The 18,235-nt window shown below is 34.4% G+C and overlaps 2 protein-coding genes and 1 non-coding gene across 3 annotated transcripts; 1 reads left to right on the forward strand and 2 right to left on the reverse strand.

Annotated features, from left to right (window-relative positions):
- Positions 1 to 968: 968 nt before the first annotated feature.
- LOC106101128 (serine/threonine-protein phosphatase 5) lies at positions 969 to 12,434 on the forward strand. The gene is made up of 9 exons (XM_013280252.1): positions 969 to 1,218; positions 1,344 to 1,585; positions 2,881 to 3,028; positions 3,568 to 3,689; positions 4,947 to 5,217; positions 5,786 to 6,016; positions 7,273 to 7,492; positions 7,944 to 8,025; positions 8,742 to 12,434. Exons 1-9 carry the CDS (start codon positions 1,125 to 1,127, stop codon positions 8,802 to 8,804), a joined length of 1,473 nt encoding a protein of 490 aa, XP_013135706.1. The 5' UTR covers positions 969 to 1,124; the 3' UTR covers positions 8,805 to 12,434.
- A 953-nt stretch (positions 12,435 to 13,387) lies between these two features.
- LOC106101020 lies at positions 13,388 to 15,349 on the reverse strand. The gene is made up of 4 exons (XM_013280089.1): positions 15,137 to 15,349; positions 14,704 to 14,860; positions 14,205 to 14,391; positions 13,388 to 13,544 (listed from the first exon to the last, which is right to left on the reverse strand). Exons 1-4 carry the CDS (start codon positions 15,275 to 15,277, stop codon positions 13,388 to 13,390), a joined length of 642 nt encoding a protein of 213 aa, XP_013135543.1. The 5' UTR covers positions 15,278 to 15,349.
- A 1,677-nt stretch (positions 15,350 to 17,026) lies between these two features.
- On the reverse strand, positions 17,027 to 17,098 carry Trnae-uuc. Its single transcript has one exon. It is a non-coding gene; the product is annotated as a tRNA-Glu (tRNA).
- Positions 17,099 to 18,235: the final 1,137 nt, after the last annotated feature.

Genomic DNA, 18,235 nt, shown 5'->3' on the forward strand with positions numbered 1-18,235 from the left:
GGAAATAAATTTTTATTTGTAAATTGCATTTTATTTTATCTTCAATGTTGTTAGTTCCTGGTATATATGTGCTGATTTTTTACTCTAGTATAATACTGGCAAATGAAACGATATCAAAGTATTTTTTTTTTAATTTTACTAGCTATCATCACAAATAATATCGCAATGTAAGAGCCCGATTTAACATCTTCGCACGAATGGGCCGGCTCGCCCCCAGCAATACTACGACCACATAGAAGACAGGCGTGAAGTGGAAGTAATTCCGTGTTTTCCCCGATGAATGGTGCCGGAGGCCTAATATTAGTCCCTTTCCTTTCCCACCATTTTCTACGGAAAGGATGAGAAGGGAAAGAGGAAATATCCTCTTTATGTGCGTCTCCTCCTCCATTTTTTAATGGTAGGCCACGATCTACGATTTCGAATGTCTATGTATGGGCAGCGAACGCTTCTATTTCTATGTGAATTCATGTGACCGTTCAATCGTTTGCCATCTTATAAAATAAAAAAATACAATGAAATACTAGTAAGCTAACATGAACGAAATAAGGGAGACGTCCTTGGCCTTATCCTACTCACCATGTTGGAAAACGTTTAAGATTATTTTTTACGGCTGGTCGCCTGTGAATTTATTGCAGTTATTAGAGTATTTTTTTTTGCTTATAGGTGCACTACTATAATGATAATAGAAATATCGGACAAGCGCCATCTCTGATGTCTTATCTAAAACGACTCATAGCCAGTTTTGTTTTTAAAACATTGTCATGCTTTCTACTAATGAAAAAAATACTACTCAATTATGTTAAGGGCTCTGTTATAATTTTTTAAATGTGTTCTTCCCCAAATTAACATTTTAACTGAATGTTATCTAATAATTACATCTTTAAAGAACTTTGCAAGTTAAAAGAAAACTATTCTAATTGTTTTTTATCTGCGCTAAACACTCAAAATTATGGCAGCACTCATTTTATCAGTCATCCACAAATTCGTTCATCATTCATTACTTAAATTTTCATGAATTACGGATTACATTTTATGCCTATTAAGAAAATCACGTTAATTATCGATGATTGATTAATGTAATTGTAAACTGCTTTAATTTTATTATTAATTTAATTGATTAAAATATGGCTACAAACGCTGAAGTAACCGGGCCAGTATCTCAAGAGGATATAGAGGCAGCAGAAAAATTGAAAAATGAAGCTAATGAATTCTTTAAAAGTAAGTTTAATTCTGAAAAATAACCATATTAAATTACGTAAATAATTAAAAGTTTATATTACAGCGGATATGTGATAACTTTGACAAGATAAAAAAGTATGCGATAACCTAACCTCAATTTTCAGAGCAGAGCTACGATGCTGCTATCGAATTATATACAAAAGCAATAGAGAAGAACCCGAATAATGCGGTTTTCTTCGCAAATAGGAGCATAGCTAATTTAAGATTGGAAAACTTTGGGTACGCGCTCGTCGATGCATCCATGGCAATAGATTTGGATAAAAATTATACTAAGGCCTATTATAGGCGAGCGGCTGCTCACATGTCTTTAGGAAAGTACAAATTAGCCCTTAAGGATTTTGAATTTGTAAGTATCATAATATTTTATCACCATATGAGTCAGGGATACTAAACTACTAACCTAACTTGATAAAATTTCACAATTATATGTAAATTTTTCTTATTTACCCGAGTTTTGAATATACGCTGAACCTTTATGTACTTGGACCTTAATCATACTAATATCATAAATGCGAAAGTTTAGATGAATCGATGTTTTGTTAGAGTTTGTAGCCTAAACCGTTGAATGGATCTCGATGAAATTTGGTATAGATGTAGAGGATAGTCTGGAAGAACACATAGGTTACTTACTTTTTCGTACTATGCGGCAGGAGTCGCGGGCGTAAGCTAGTATTTTATTAATTAAGGTATATGACTAAGAATCAATATACCTTTGTAACTTCTAAAATTGTACTTAACTTCACATAAGTCATTCAGAGTCTTGCAGAACAATATTTTAGGTGTAACATACAGGTAAAGGACCCGATGTAGTGCACCAATGACCTTGAGTTGCCAAGGTATTTCAAAAGGATACCATACTTTGCCTTTTGTATTATCTTATCTAGATTTGATAAATCTATTAACATTAAATTATGTTTTTCTTTGATACAATAAAATTTAAAGTGAAAAAATTGTCTTTAGATGACTTAAAATAACATGGGTTTGAATCACATATAAAATATATTATCAGACCTTTCAAATATTCATTAAATAATATATATTATATGTATGTTGTAAAATGTGAAATTATTAACCAATAAGTATAGTTGCTTGGAGTTTTACAACTTATCTAAAATACATTTGCTGTCCGAGTTTATCTGGTCGTATTGGATTTAAATATTATTTTATCAACTTATGAAACACTAGCTGTTTCTCACCACTTCATCTGTGTGACATTAAAAGATAATAAAACATATAGCCTATGTTAGTCACAGATAAATTGTCTTTCTAATGATGAAAGATTTTTTGAAATCGGCCCAGTACTTTTTGAGTTATTACAAAACATACAACTACAACTCTTTCCTCTTTATAATATTAAGTATAGATAAAGTACTTATTTATTTATTTAGTACATAGTTTACTTTAAACAGTTTTTCCTTCTATATGTAGCATTTCAGTTATATTCCAATATAAGGAAAATAATTAAATTTAAATACTAGTTTTATGTTATAAATAAACCGGATATTAAAATTAAAAAAGATTTATTTGTTATGAAGAATATTGTTTTCCACAAATTAACTATCTTCACTTGTATAGCTCTGGTTTAAATTGGTTTAGTGGAAAAAGGGGCTAATGATTTTCTCAATTTTTTTTTATTCACAGGTAACCAAAGTTAGGCCAAATGACCAGGATGCTAAGATGAAATATAATGAATGTAATAAGATTGTTAAGAAAATTGCATTTGAAAAAGCAATAGCCGTTGACAAGAAGGAAGTGAACATAGCCGACTCTATCAACTTAGATGCTATGAGTAAGTCTTTATTTTATCTTACTAAAATTATAAACTAGCTTTCTGTCTGTCTACGTTAGTTTATCCACGACCCGGCAAGGGGGAGCCACCATGCAAGGGACTCGACACATAGGAAGGAGTCAGATGATAAACCCCTCCCAACACCCGACAATGATGCCCCCCTCGGAACAATTGTGAGGGCACATGTACCACACAATCTTTACTATTATAATAAAGCATAAACGCACACTTCTTTCTTGCCAAAGATGTCAGCAATCAGCATATTTTCGAATAACACTTTAATAAAAAGCCCTACACTTACGTCACACTTTAGGCTATATATTTTCGCGCCGTTAAACTTAGGAAATGTTTTGGATAAAAACCCTAATGTGGGAAAGAGACCATAAGTTGTTGCCAACATTAAGGAAGCAAGGTTGCCACGGTTTGACATTTGCAATTGATAATTTGACAAATGTAAACAATAAAATGATTTTTTATAAATTCATGCGGGAGAAGTCGCATGGGAACAGCTAGTGATTATTATATGTGTATATTTGCAGCAATTGAAGATGAATATGAAGGACCAATGTTGGAAGACGGCAAAGTAACTGTTAAATTTATTAAAGATTTAATTGAACATTACAAACAAGAAAAACATCTACATAAGAAATATGCTTATAAGGTAAATTGTCTTAATGTTTATTTGGATATTTATTCTTGTGTCTGTTTTTACGGAAATTCTAAAAGGGATTATGATATGCCATACTCTCATTTTACTAATAATGCGAATGGATGAATGGATGTTTATTACAGTGGTAGTGGTAGTGCCCGCTTTAACATCTTAGCACTAGGGCTGGCACGTCCGGTGTAATACCACGACCACACAGAAGACAGGCGTGAAATGGAACCAATGCCGTGTTTCGTCTGATGAGTGTGGTGCCGGAGGCCTAATTTAAGTCCCTTTCTCTTTACCACCCTTTTCTTATGAGAGGATGGAAAGGGGAAGTGGATTAGACGATGGAGGAGATGCATAGGAAGAGGAAATATCCTCATTATGTGCGTCTCCTCCTCTGTCGGATAAGGGTAGGCGACGCATCTGCAATTGCAGATGTCTATGGGCAGCGGTCGCTTCGCCATTTTGGCGGATTCAGGTGGCCGCTTGCTCGTTTGCCATCTTATGTTATAAAAAAAAAACCATTTATCTCCATAACAGCCAGAGATCTTAATGAAATTTGGCCCTAATGTAGATCATAGAACACAAAGGCTACTTAATAAGTCTTTTTAATTCCACGCGGATGAAGTCACGGGTATAAACTAGTGTTTAAAAAGTGCTTTATCTGTCAAATTATATAGTATTCAATATTGTGTAGTTTTTAAGGCATTTTTATTCTATTTAGTCCAGATATACAGTTTTTTTCATTGTAAGTGATATATGGAAAGGGGAGGTGATTTGACAGAGGAAGGGACATATAAGAATGCGATATATACTGTTGCTGTCCTATATGTAGAGTAAAGATAAACAATTCACTGCAAATGTAACTATGGGCAGTGATCTATTCACTACTTTGAATGAATAAAGTGGCCATTTGGTCTCTTGTCTTTTAATCAAAAATATTGTTATTGAATAGTTTATTTTAATACTCAGTGCTTAAAATCACATGTACCATAGAACCTCGATACCCTTAAAACCTCTATAACTTCAAAAAATAATATGTTCCTTTCCCCTCAGAGCCCAAAACCTCAATAACATAGACCCTTGATAACTTAAAACCTCTATAACTTCAAAAAATAATATGTTCCCTTCCCCTCAGAGCCCAAAACCTCTATAACATAGACCCTTGATAACTTAAAACCTCTATAACTTAAAATATTTTGTGTTTCCCTTGGACTTTAACTTATCGAGGTTCTCCTGTATTAAGTTTAAATCTTTTTTTTTCAGATCCTTATTGATGTGAAACAATATTTAAGCAATCAGCCAACTCTTGTTGATATAAAAGTGCCTGATGACAAAAAGTTCACAGTATGTGGAGATATTCATGGACAGTTTTATGATCTTATGAATATATTCAAGTTAAACGGACTACCTTCGGAAGAGAATCCTTATTTGTTCAATGGAGACTTTGTTGACCGAGGATCGTTCAGTGTTGAATGCATATTTACACTGTTTAGTTTTAAACTTTTATACCCCAACCACTTTTTCATGTCGAGAGGTGAGTTGGTAATTTTTTTTTAGTTTTGATAACTGTTTGGTAATATTTTGGGGCTTTTTGGTAATTCATTCTTTGTAATAGTTGTTTTTTTTAGCATTGTAAGACTGTTTTTTAAAACTACTTAGATGCGAAAATGTTTTAAATTAAAAATGGGTTTTTTAAAGTAACATTTTACCAATACTCAGCCATTTTACAGTAATTTCAAGGGTAAAGATTTATATGTTTAATGAAAACTTAGAACTATTATACTTTTTAACTAGTTTTTTTTAGCATAAATGCTGTTTTTACTTTGTAACATAAGATATAAAACACTAGCTGTGACCCGCGACTCCGTTCGCATAGAATTAAAAATAAATTAATACCCTATGTTTTGTAGACTGGTAAATTTCGTAGAAATCCGTAAGCAGTTGTAAAGATACATAACAAACATCCATCCATCTAAACTTTCGCATTTATATTAGTAAGATTGCTAAAAAATTTCCACAGGCTAAATTTTTTGTAATTTTTTTTAAGACAATTTTCATACATTCCAGGTAGTTTTTTTTAAGACAATTTTCATACATTCCAGGTAACCATGAATCTTTAGATATGAACCGTATGTACGGTTTCCGTGGCGAGGTTACATTCAAGTACACCGCACAGATGGCTGATCTGTTCACGGAGGTGTACAACTGGCTCCCGCTGGCTCACTGCATCAACGGCAGGGTGCTGGTGATGCACGGGGGACTGTTCTCCAGCGATGACGTCACACTCGAAGATATAAGGAACGTGGATAGAAATAAACAGCCACCGGAAGATGGTGAGTATTAAAAAATTGTTAAAGTAAATGCCGTGCGGTCTCATTATAAAAACTTCATTTTGTTGTTTACATTTGTCAAAGTGTCAATTGCAAATGTCAAAATTACCGTTACCATAATAACCTTATTTCTTGATGTTGGCATCTTGTAGTTTGATTCCATTCCCACAAGGTTTTTTCCAATTTTAACCCCCTAAGTTTAATAGCATGAGAATATATAGCCTAAAGTCGTAAGTTTAGGGGTTTTTATTAAAGAAATATTTATTCAAAACTGCTGTGATTGCTGACATCCTACGCCACATAGTGTGTGTTTACGCTTTATCCTACTAATATTATAAATGCGAAAGTTTGGATGGATGGATGTTTGTTAGAATTTGCCGCCTAAACGGTTAACAGATTTTGATGAAATTTTTCATAGATACGTAACAGTCTGGAAGAACACATAGGCTACTTACTTTTGTTTTTTTAATCCACGCGGAATGGTGAAATCTAGTCTATACTATTATAATAAAGCGTAAACACACACTTCTTTGTTGCCTAAGATGTCAGCAATCACAGCATATTTTTGAATAATTCTTTTTTTAACAAAAAGCCCTACACTTACGTCATGCTTTAGGTTATTTTCACGCCATTAAATTTAGGGGGTAAATATTTTAGATAAAAAACCTAATGTGAGAAAGAGGCCATAAGTTGCTGCCAACATCAAGGAAGCAAGATTACCATAGTAAGGTAGTAGGTATTTTGACATTTGCAATTGAGAATTTGACAAATGCAAAACAATCTTACTTCTTACTTCTTACTAATATTATAAATGCGAAAGTTTAGATGGATGCATGGATGGATGGATGTTTGTTAGCGTTTGTAGCCTAAACGGCTGAACGGATCTCCATAAAATTTGGCACAGGTTTAGAGCATAGTCTGGAAGAACACATAGGCTACTTTTTATCCCGGGAATAGTTACGGTTCCCCTGGGATTCATTAATTTAGTTTTTTAATGTTTACTCGATCATTCTGCAACGGTTTAATATATCTTATTGAAATTTGGCACAGATATAAAACAAAGTCTGGAGTACACATGGGATAAGCTTCATCCCCGAGAAATGTCCGGTTCCCGAGGGATACGTAGCTTTTTGTAATTTGTATAGTTCGTGTATTTTCTAATACCACGCGGGCGAAGTCGCGGGCAACAGCTCGTAAATTTATAATTTGATGCGAATGAAGCCGCACGCGAACAGCTAGTAGTTAAATAAAATTTGCAGGTATAATGTGCGAGCTGCTGTGGTCGGACCCGCAGCCGCAGGCGGGGCGCTCGCCGTCCAAGCGCGGCGTGGGCTGCCAGTTCGGGCCCGACGTGACGCACAGCTTCCTGCAGCGCAACTGCCTCGACTACATCATCCGCAGCCACGAGGTCAAGAGCGAGGGCTACGAGCTCGCGCACGACGCCAAGTGCATCACGGTCTTCTCCGCACCTAATTACTGGTGAGTCACCAGCTCCCCGCTGGAGGAGCCCACCCTAGGGGTAACTAGGCTTCAAATAAATACTGTTCGTAGAAATCCGCAATTGTATAAAAGAGAATATTTCCCCTTCCTATACTCTCTCCCCTGCTAAATATGTTTCTTCTTTCCTTTCTCAATACGGAAGCAATTCTGCTGTTTTAAGTGCAATTTTCGACTTTAGAAGATAGTGGCCCCATCCCAAGGTACTCAGAGATGCTTAATGGACACTTTTAGAGGCCTAATAGATTTTTGACGTGAGACTCATTAAAATGTACTCGACTGAAATTTCTTAGTTATGTTTTCTTTAAATTATGATTATTGCCAAATTCGGTTGCTGAGAGTTAAAGATGTCCCTTAAAATTCACGCACTAAACCTATACTAATGGACACAACTCTGAGTGCGCCAGTGAAACTAATGTTTTATAATTTCCAGTGACACGATGGCGAACCTCGGAGCGTTTATAACAATGAATGGGAAGGATTTGAAGCCCAACTTCACCACATACGAGGCTGTGGTATGTTATTTTACGTATACTAGCTGTTTCCCTGCGACTTCACCCGCATGAAATTATGAATATTGTTTTATTGTTTACATTTGTCAAATTCAATTGCAAATGTCAAGATGTCATGGCACGATGACAAAGCATGGCAGCAACTTATGGTCACTCCCACATTAGGGATTTTATCCAAAATATTTACCCCCTAAGTTTAATGCCGTGAAAATATATAGCCTGAAGCGTGACGTAAGTGTCGGGCTTTTTATTAAAAAAAGAATTATTCAAAAATAATATATTAGGCAACAAAGAAGTGTGTGTTTACGCTTTATTATAATAGTAAAGATTTTTTTTAAGATAAGGAAATCCATACTTCTATACCAGTTCTATAAAAAGGAAAGATTTGTATTTTTGTATGTATTGAAATAACTCAAAAACTACTGCGTCGATTTCAATAATAGTTTCATTATTAAAAAGCTTCGTTATCACTAAGTAACAGGCTACGTTTTATTCTATCTTTAATGAGACGAAGTCGCGAGCAACAGCTAGTACATAATATCCACAAAATCTGGAAATTTATTCTTGATATTACAGACACTCCAATTTTATTACATATGAATAAACCAGTTGCATTTAATGTTTACTTGAATGTTGGGTAGATTTAATTTAAAAAATCCCTACATTATTCTGTTTATAACATTCTGAGTATGATATTTTTAATATCGTGTTTGTTCCAGCCTCATCCAAACGTGAGACCTATGACGTATGCACACCCATTCTTCAGTACTCTCGTCCAATGAACGTCCTCCATTCAAAGGATATCCACATTTATACCTAAATGTTACAAAAACACATCACAAATGGAATTCCAATACGTTTGTATGGATTTGTATGAAATGTATGGTCGATGAAAAATGTCACGTTTTTCCAAGGTACGTCTTTTATGTGATATTCTGTCGGTTTTAAATGTCGCTTAGTGTGGATTGATACTAAGGGACTATTGAGTATGTCCGGAGAGTTTTTTTTTTTACTTTTTTTTCCTACATATATTTCATATTTTTATCAATAGTATCTTGGAATTTCTTGGTAAGTTATAGTGTAACCAGAAATAAAACATTCCTATTACAACGCAATATTTTTAATATTACGTTCTATGTCGACGTCAGGTAGCACGAAAATTTACGAGAAACTATCCGACATTGACAAAATCTGTACTTTACGGCCGATTGTTGCACAAATCTTACAAATTTTTTTCAATGACGAATACTTTGACGCAAATTTTCGTGCTAGACCCTTAGTATTTCTAACTTATATCGTCTACATCTAAAGATTATATGCCATGGGTTTTTTATTGAAATTGTTGCCATTATAAAAACTAGCTGTTGCCCGCGAATCTGTCTGAAGGAATTGAAGACAAAAAGGTAGAGCCTATGTTTTCTTCAAGATTATGCTCTATGTCTATGCCAAATTTCATCAAGATCTGTCTAAAGACTACAAATGCTAACAAACGTCCATCTAAACTTTTGTATTTATAATATTGGTTATGTCAATTCCGAAAGTTTTAAAGAAAGGTGTTATTCTGGTTACGCTATAAATAAAAATTCGTAATATCATCGACCATAGATAATATAATAATAAATAACCACCGCGGCGTAGAGCCAGCCATAAATAATTGCTCATTCATTTTTAATTTCAAATTCTCTGAAATACTTGTATTTGGACCAAATTTTTCGCATTATTTAAAGGTCGTAATATTTCAAAATAAATTAATTTAATGAGATTTTGTTATTGACAATTTTTAATAACGTTGTATCAAATTTGAATTTTAGTTCATGTTTTTTTATTTAGTTAACACTTGCCAGTTGTAAAATCTCGAAAAAAAATTGTAAAATTTGTTAAAAAAATTGATGTTTTAAAAATTATGTTTTATTTTTATGTAAAAAGTACATTAAAGATTTGTACAAACGAATGTGTTTAAAATATTCTGTTCGAGTAAAGGCGCATGTGCGTAATTCGGAAAAAAAAATCAAACTAAAAAAAATCTGATTTTTTATTGATTTTAAACATGATTTGATTCCATAAAAATGTCAAATATTTCTTTATTTATCTCTTTAAGATTTTACTGTTAAAACTATAACTCGTCAAAATTTATTATTTTTTTCTTATGTTCTTTTTTCGTATTAAAAATAAGCAATAACATATTATTAGACGAAAATGTCAGAAAAATAATCTAGAACCAAGAAAAATATTTGATCAAAGGTCCTCTAGATGTGGCATGCCAGTTTAAGTATTTTTTACTTAAAGAAAATTAATTTTAAAAAAATTATTAAAAATACGTGTGGTCGTTGTCGATTTTTTGCCATAAAAAACAAAATATTTAACAAAAAAATTGACACACATGTAACAAAATCAATTAAAACCCATTTACAGTTTAAAAAAACTTAAATGAATTATGAATATATATTTTTTTAATTAAAAATAAAATATCAGTTAGCAAAAAACCATTGCTCACAAAATTATTGTATTACATTTTTAGTGTTCGAAAACGTATATAAAATTATAATTTGTCTATATCCGTCTAAATTGCTAATTTCATACGGACATAGCAAAAAACACCATGTTTCTGACCCAGTGGTTGCCAAGTGGTCTAAAATCGACCACAAGCCATCTTTTAAATCCCTTTGCTGGCGTTTATGTGATAACCTAAAAATAGACTTGCCCTCTAGACCCAGTCTAGACTGGGCCTACGCCATCGGCCGGTGCACATACTGTGCTATATCCAAAAAGATTACAAAAATTTTTGCAACTAAAAGCCTTATATGGGAAGAATTTGACACTGAAAGTACTAAAATTAGGCTTTTTATATTACTTAGGACTTATCCAGGGTAAGTTCGTAGTCTTACGATAGTTGTAGTGGCCTTAATTAAAACACTGCCCAAACCGACACTTCAACCCATTCGACTATACGACGAAAATAGTTACATCTAAGTCCCCATACGCATGAGCGATTTTACGCGCGTTAAAAAACGTTGAAAGAACAAATGCGTGATGTTTTTTATCGCGCAGTTGATACAAGAGTAGTTTTTAAACGTTTGTCGCTGAGCGTTATTTTTACGCGGCGTCAAAAAATCGCCCGGGCATATACCCTCTTAAGTGATAACTCTTTTCGTCGGGTCGTGTGCTTATTTCACTTGACTTGAAGCCAAAATAGGGTTGTGAATTTATACATATGTATGTAAATTATAAAAAATCTGTTCGCCTTAATAACCAAGAAATTACAGTTTCACGTCAATAGATTTGCTTTGGATTTTCACATATTTTTTTCTTGATTTGGTGCTCCTTATAACTTTTATCAAAATGAGAATTATGTCAATTACAACTTAGTTTAGCATACATAAAGAAATGGTCGATTACGTATGTATTTTAAGACAATAATACGCGGGTTTCGATATAATGTAAGCGATTGGTGCTAATGGAATGCGGTAACTATGTATAGAAAATTTGGCTAAGGGCCATACACGGACTGTTTAGTACTCTCAGGACCTGTCCCACCACTGGCAGATAGAGGCTAGATAGCTTAAAAAGAGAATAAAATCATTTCCATCGCATATTTTACACGTTCGATTATTGTCTGACAATTTACAATTTGGTGGGACAGGCCCTTAATATTGCGTAATAAAGTATTTCTTGTATATCGACCGCATTTTACGATCTGTGTATGTGTCCTTACAGCAAAAAAAATTCAATACCACATAAATGTGGGAGCGCCAAATCAAATGAATTTCGATTCCTGAGATGTACAGAAGCTTTTGTCCTTGTCATTCCCTTAGGAACGAAAGAGATAAGAGATATTCAGCAGTGGAACATATTTACAAAACACAATCTTTATGAAATTGTTACTCACGCCATAAAATTTACAACTACGTCTGTCCTTTTCAACAATTCCTATATCCACATCAGTCTGTTTCCACTAAGCGTATAGACGTAACACGCCAGTGATAAATGCAATTTAATAAAACAAAGGCCGAACGCGTGATCGCTTTGTGGAAATAAAGGCTAAATGTTGAATCGCGGGCGCAGTTTGAAAGACACATCTAGGATTACTAAGTCCCTTTGCAACAAAATAAGTCGTTTTGTGACTAAAATCACAGATTTGTGTAACTTTGCACGAAAGGGATAACTGGTATGAACTGGGTTATGCAAACGTCAGTTGAGAACGCGCCCGCGTGATTTTACAAGTTTCTACTCTAATTGTAGTTAACAAAATACCGGACTTGCTTAGATTAATACTGGCAAAGGAAGCGTTCACGTATTCCGGGACCCATTAGATTTAGTATGCAATGAATGATTGTCATATGTCGATGTTTGAGCCGAGCATATCAAATGTAGATAGGGTTTGGTGTTGATGTAATAAAATTGTTAAATTTATACATTGATTTGTTTTTGTTCACCTTAACCTTAACAGTGGTAGTGCCCGCTTTAACATCTTAGCACTGCAGGGCCGGCACGCCCGGTGAAATACCACGACCACACAGAAGACAGGCGTGAAATGGAAACAATTCCGTGTTTCGTCTGATGAGTGTGGTAACGGAGGCCTTATTTAAGTCTGTTTCTCTTTACCACCCTTTTCTTATAAGAAAATCCTCTTATAAGAGGATGGGAAGGGGAAGTGGATTTGACGGAGGAGTAGATGCATAGAAAGGGGAAATATCCTCTTTATGTGCGTCTCCTCCTCCGTCGGATAAGGGTCGGCAACGCATCTGCAATTGCGGATGTCTATGGGCAGCGGTCGCTTCGCCATTTTGGAGGTGGCCGCTTGCTCGTTTGCCACCTTAGGTAATAAAAAAAAACCTATTCCTGATATCCTGGCTCACGTAGCCGGAGCCTTTTTTGTCAGAAGGGAACGGATTATGCATACACCGCGTACCGGGAGAGATACAGTAGTTATGTGGGATTCTCTCCGTAATGGGGCATACCCACTAAACCCCCCTGTTCCTACGACATAGCCTGAGCCTAAGAAAACTCTTGTCTTCTAGAAAAGTTTATTGTTTAGAAGTGTTCAGACCAGAAAATAGAGCAGTTTCCATGCAAATAAAATTGAGCTTTATGCTATTGAAGTAAGGTTTAAAATTATTCACATGTGTACTCTTTTTCTTGATACGAAAAGATGTGCAAAGTAAAATTGATTCTTATTACAATCGTGTAAAGCTCAATTTTATTTGCTATAAAAATCGTAATTGATTAAAATGTCTCAAACGAGATAAATAAAAACCATAATTCTTTTTTCACAACTTTTTATTTTCAGTAAAAATCGAAGTAAAACAAATAAAAATCACGTAAATTATTGCATTTAACATAAAAATAACTACACTTTTACGAGTTATTATGATGGTAATAACTGAGACATTATTTTAATAACTGTCTTCTTATCTAACTTGCACTTGGGATATTCCACTTGACAATCTGTATCCAGAGATTTACCGACTGACATCGCTTCGAACACCGACGTGCCGTCTATCATACGACGCACCAGAGAATTACTGAAATAAATAAAATAATTAATAAAAAAGATATACCGACTAGAGTCTTAAAGCGTGCGTCACCAGAAACTAAACTATCGCACAACTGTTTACTTGCGCTAAACAATTTAATGGTCTGAAACAATCGACAATCGCTCTAAAAACCCGGAATACACAAATTGAATGGAACCTCACTTCGAAATCAAAACAGACAGTCTACAAGCCACTTAACAATAAACTACCAAGGGCGTAATTTCGAGCGACCAAAGAAAATGATGGATCGATAGAAAGCATCGTGCGGGGACTGGAGTACAATGAGTAAGATCACGCGGTGAACGTAGGCGTGAAGTATGCATCATACGTCATCACTCCCTTGATCATGTCACCTTTCACGCAATCCATCTATCTCTTTCTACCTCTACCTCTAACGGTGTACACTAATAACTAACGTTTTGAGAATAAGAAATCTCACGCACCGTACGCGGATAGTACCGACTAATAAAACTACCTTCACATACGTGCAAAGTACATTAAATTGCGCGAGGTTTAGGCTAAGCGACATCTGCTGCCACCTCAAGCTCGGTGAATCTGTAAATGCCTCTTCAAGGCAAACAGTGACCATTCAGTCACCAAAAAAAATACATCCAATTTAACCGATAGTTTTCCAAATATGGCATTTACCTCGACAAAGAAGCAAGCAGTACATCAAAATCGCTCGCATTTCCAGCGGCCATGTTTTCGTTGGCGAGTTGCACGTAAGAACAAGTTAAACGCTGCATGCAAGCCGCTGTATCGACATTATATCTACTTAATGTTTCATCTAACTTGCTGAACATGTCCGATACGTGGTTGAAATCTGTCTCCACACCTAGAACGAGACATAAAAGTTAGTCGTTTTCGACTAGAGTGTTCCGGAAAGTTCTGGAACGACCATAGAGCATAATAATATACTATATTTAAACCTATGAACTGTATGGCATTTATCTTCCTAATATTATAAATGCGAAAGTTTAGATGGGTGTTTGTAGAGTTTGTAGCCTAAACGGCTGAACAGATCTCCATGAAATTTGGCTTAGATGTAGAGGATAGTCTGGAAGAACACATAGGCTACTTTCTTTCTTTTTAATTCCACGCGAACGGAGCCACGGGCGAAGGCTAGTAAGTAATATTCAATACTCACTTCTACCGTAACCACCGCCATATCCGTAAGAAAAGGCATGTATAATTTTAGGCAGTATTATAACCGCGCCAAAACCTAAAATGGAACCAAGAAGTACTCCGCCAAGATCTATCTTCACTGGACCGTAAATGCCTGGAGCGGTACCGCCATAAGGAGACTAAAATCACATTATTTAACATAACAGATATCTTATATACTAGAGATTACTACAACACATATACGGCAAAAAATCCTACTCATTATTAGTCTGTCCTGTCGTCTAAATATAAACGATTTCCTGGATGTCAGCATCTAAAGTAAGATTAACATTTAAACTAAATTAAATTTAAAATCAAGAGAATTTTCTACATATTTGGAAGCCAACTTCTAACATGAAATAGCACAAAAAAATCATTAACCATGTCATAGTATCACGGCGCTAAACAGAACTTACCCCGGTGGTCCCGTACGCTGAAATGCCGAACCGCTGCGTTCTATCAGGCTGGTTGTCCCTCTCCTCTCTACTGCCTTTCTCTAGCCTGGAAGATGGCTCTGCTAACTGATCTTCTGTACGTTGGTATCCAGAACTTGGCATAAAACCTCTGAAAATTGTAGCATTTTACGTAATAACGATAATATGCATTCACAATATTAGTAATAGCTTGCGACTTCGCCCGCGTAAAATTTAAAAAAAAATTGGCTATACTCTCTGATAACGTAGCTTTTTATTGGTGAAAGAATTTTTGAAATCGGCCCAGTAGTTGTTGAGTTATTTCAATACATACAAAAATACAAATCTTTCCCCTTTATAATATTTATAATAACCTTTTTGTGGTTAGTAGACAAGTGAATCCTTAAAAGTATAAACAAACATACCCATCACTCCTATACTTAGCTGCTGCAAAACCTATAAAAGCAAAAAGAAATGCAAAACAAACATTTCCACCCATTTTGAAGTTAGAAACCAGACTGCCGGATTCCACACATCCATTACATACTTTATACGAGGCGTTCCATGGCTTGGCTATAAACAATGACTTAGGAAACAGTATTGTCGTGTGTCGAGACATCTTCTAGTTGCACAACACTTTTACTAAAGTCGTTACGGTATTTAGCCTGATGGTATCGTAACGGGAAGATTTCAAAGACACGTCATCTATGTTAAATTATCAGTTCATTTAGGAATTTTTTTTGAAACCAATGAATTGGTTCCCATTGCGTGTAGCAATGCATGAATGTTGTCTAGATAAAGATTTCGAGCGATATTTTAATGAAAAGTGGTTATTGTGCGACAACCTTAATAAATAGATATATGCTATCGCGGACTTTTATTTAGCAAATTTAAAGGGCTACAATTCTTCCATATGTCATTTTTATGTAAGTCTTATAGTTTAGGCTACGTAAGCAGAGAAAGCAAAAATGACCCTAAATTTCGTCGCGCGATTTTGAGCTAAACTATTTAACTACGTCGTAGTCTTTGACTCCAAAAATCAAACAAAAAAAAGAGACCCACCTAAAAGCATTACCTTTCGAATAAAAAAAGAATTATCAAAATCGGTCCACTAGCGGCGGAGTTATGCCGTAACACACATAAAAAAAAACATACAGACGAATTGAATACCTCCTTCTTTTGGGAAGTCGGTCAATTATGATGGATATCATAAAATGCTTATAAACTAACTGTAACCTAATAAGTTAAATTGCATAAACGTTATTCTATTTAGAAGGTGTAAAATAAACACATCTTATTTTACTCAAACTTCTAAATATTAGACAAAAAACTTTACTGAACATTTTTATATGTATAATAGAAATTTAAAAGGTAACTTTTACATAAAATAAAATTTAAAATGTCGAGAATACATTTCTTTGGCAAAAAGACGTTTTATGCTCCAACTGTTACAATTAAGAATTTGTTGAAAGCAGTTAACTCCGTTTATGTAATGTAATGTGTGAAAAATTATTAGATGATTGTATAGTAGTGAATAATGTGTAAAAACACAATCTACGAGTTATTAAGATAAGTTATAAAAGATGAGACGTAAAAAAATAATTTTCATCGAGTTCGAATATCAAAAACGCATATACCTTAGATACAAATCTCAAACTCTGGTTAAAAGACTATCTTTCGCCCGCGAATCTTCCCGCGCGGAACTAAAAAACTTAGTAAGTAGCCTATGTGTTTTTCCAGAATATTTTTTATGTTTGTGCCAAAGCTCATCGAGATTCGTTCAACAGTACTATATCTAACAAACATCCATCCATCCAAAGTTTCACTTTTATTAATTAGTAAGAATGTATTCAAATGTAATAGTCAGATTTCAGTAAATAAACAAAAAAAAATTTCCCGTACCGGGAATCGAACCCGAGCCTCCTGGGTGAAAGCCAGGTATCCTAGCCACTAGACCATACGGGAGATATTGTTCGTGTCAAATTTTATATTCATAATCATAAATAACGATTCGATTTTTAAATTAATTCACTAAATTTTTGTAAATTATACTAGTTTAACGATATAGAAATACAAAATATTGCTACAGTTGTTTTAACAAATTTTGTTAACTTAATGGAAGTCCATGGTTGCCTATCCCACTGTGTTAAAGCGTGAGTCATATTGTTATAAGTACGTAAAAAGAAATAAATAGCTGCAACGTCAACAATGTAATGTGAAAATAAGTAAAACACTCCAACCAGTGTGAAATTGTCACAAATCACCTACAGAGTTACAAAGCGATCAGACATGTTTTATAAAAAAAACTTTTTAATAATTATTACAGCTGTGTAAAAGTTATGGAAGTTATATAAGTAACAAAGGGATTGCATTCGTAAAACTTATTCATAAACATTCCGGAAATATCAGCAAAGAACCTGTAAAAAAAAAACTCCACATTGTTAGTTACCTTTTTGGTTTTTCTACAGTTTAGAAATAAACGTAGATCTGTTATTTATTTAAAGAGTGATTTGCTTATAGACAGTATGGCATTGGGGTTGCACACGGTTGACTGCCTAAGGCACCTGACAAGAAGGGGGGTTCTCTGCAAATTTTTATACGCACAGTAAAAGGTTGAGAAAGAACGATCTATGGTGCAAGTAGGATAATACCGGCATTGCATACTGCACGATGCTCACAGAATTATGTAAATGTTTAGTTTGATTGTTGTATTATATAATGTATTTACTAACATAGTATAAGAGACTCACTAACATTTTTATGAGCTATGTTTAGACTTTAAATAAATAATAATGATTATTATTGCTTGTTGACATTAAAAATTTTGCTACTTTAGGAGCCATGTCTATTAGTTTATGATTCTATATCCATGCGCTCTCATGCAAAGCTGTCGAATCTTCCTAGTCATTTCGTTATTAGTGCACAATGAAGAAAACTAAGGTGACAACTTCAGTAACTTATCTAAGTCACAAGCCACAAGTGACAGACGCAACATTCTGATACAAAGCTTTTTATTAGTTCATATTTTAAAAATGTCACCTCAAATGTTGTTATTCTTTTGTTTCTTAACTTTAATCTCCTGTGACAGAAGTGAAAATCAAA

Source organism: Papilio polytes, unplaced genomic scaffold (assembly GCF_000836215.1).
Source record: "Papilio polytes unplaced genomic scaffold, Ppol_1.0 DF824024.1, whole genome shotgun sequence".
In the NCBI taxonomy this organism is placed as follows: domain Eukaryota; kingdom Metazoa; phylum Arthropoda; class Insecta; order Lepidoptera; family Papilionidae; genus Papilio; species Papilio polytes.

Excerpts from the sequence above, each read along its gene's own strand:
- LOC106101128 (XM_013280252.1), top strand. The coding sequence starts at position 1,125 with ATGGCTACAAACGCTGAAGTAACCGGGCCAGTATCTCAAGAGGATATA. Across the intron at positions 7,493-7,943 it reads TTCTCCGCACCTAATTACTG|TGACACGATGGCGAACCTCG; the intron begins GTGAGTCACCAG and ends TATAATTTCCAG. Across the intron at positions 8,026-8,741 it reads TCACCACATACGAGGCTGTG|CCTCATCCAAACGTGAGACC; the intron begins GTATGTTATTTT and ends TGTTTGTTCCAG.
- LOC106101020 (XM_013280089.1), bottom strand. The coding sequence starts at position 15,277 with ATGCCAAGTTCTGGATACCAACGTACAGAAGATCAGTTAGCAGAGCCA. Across the intron at positions 14,861-15,136 it reads CAGCGTACGGGACCACCGGG|TCTCCTTATGGCGGTACCGC; the intron begins GTAAGTTCTGTT and ends ATGTGATTTTAG. Across the intron at positions 14,392-14,703 it reads TGGCGGTGGTTACGGTAGAA|GTGTGGAGACAGATTTCAAC; the intron begins GTGAGTATTGAA and ends GTCTCGTTCTAG.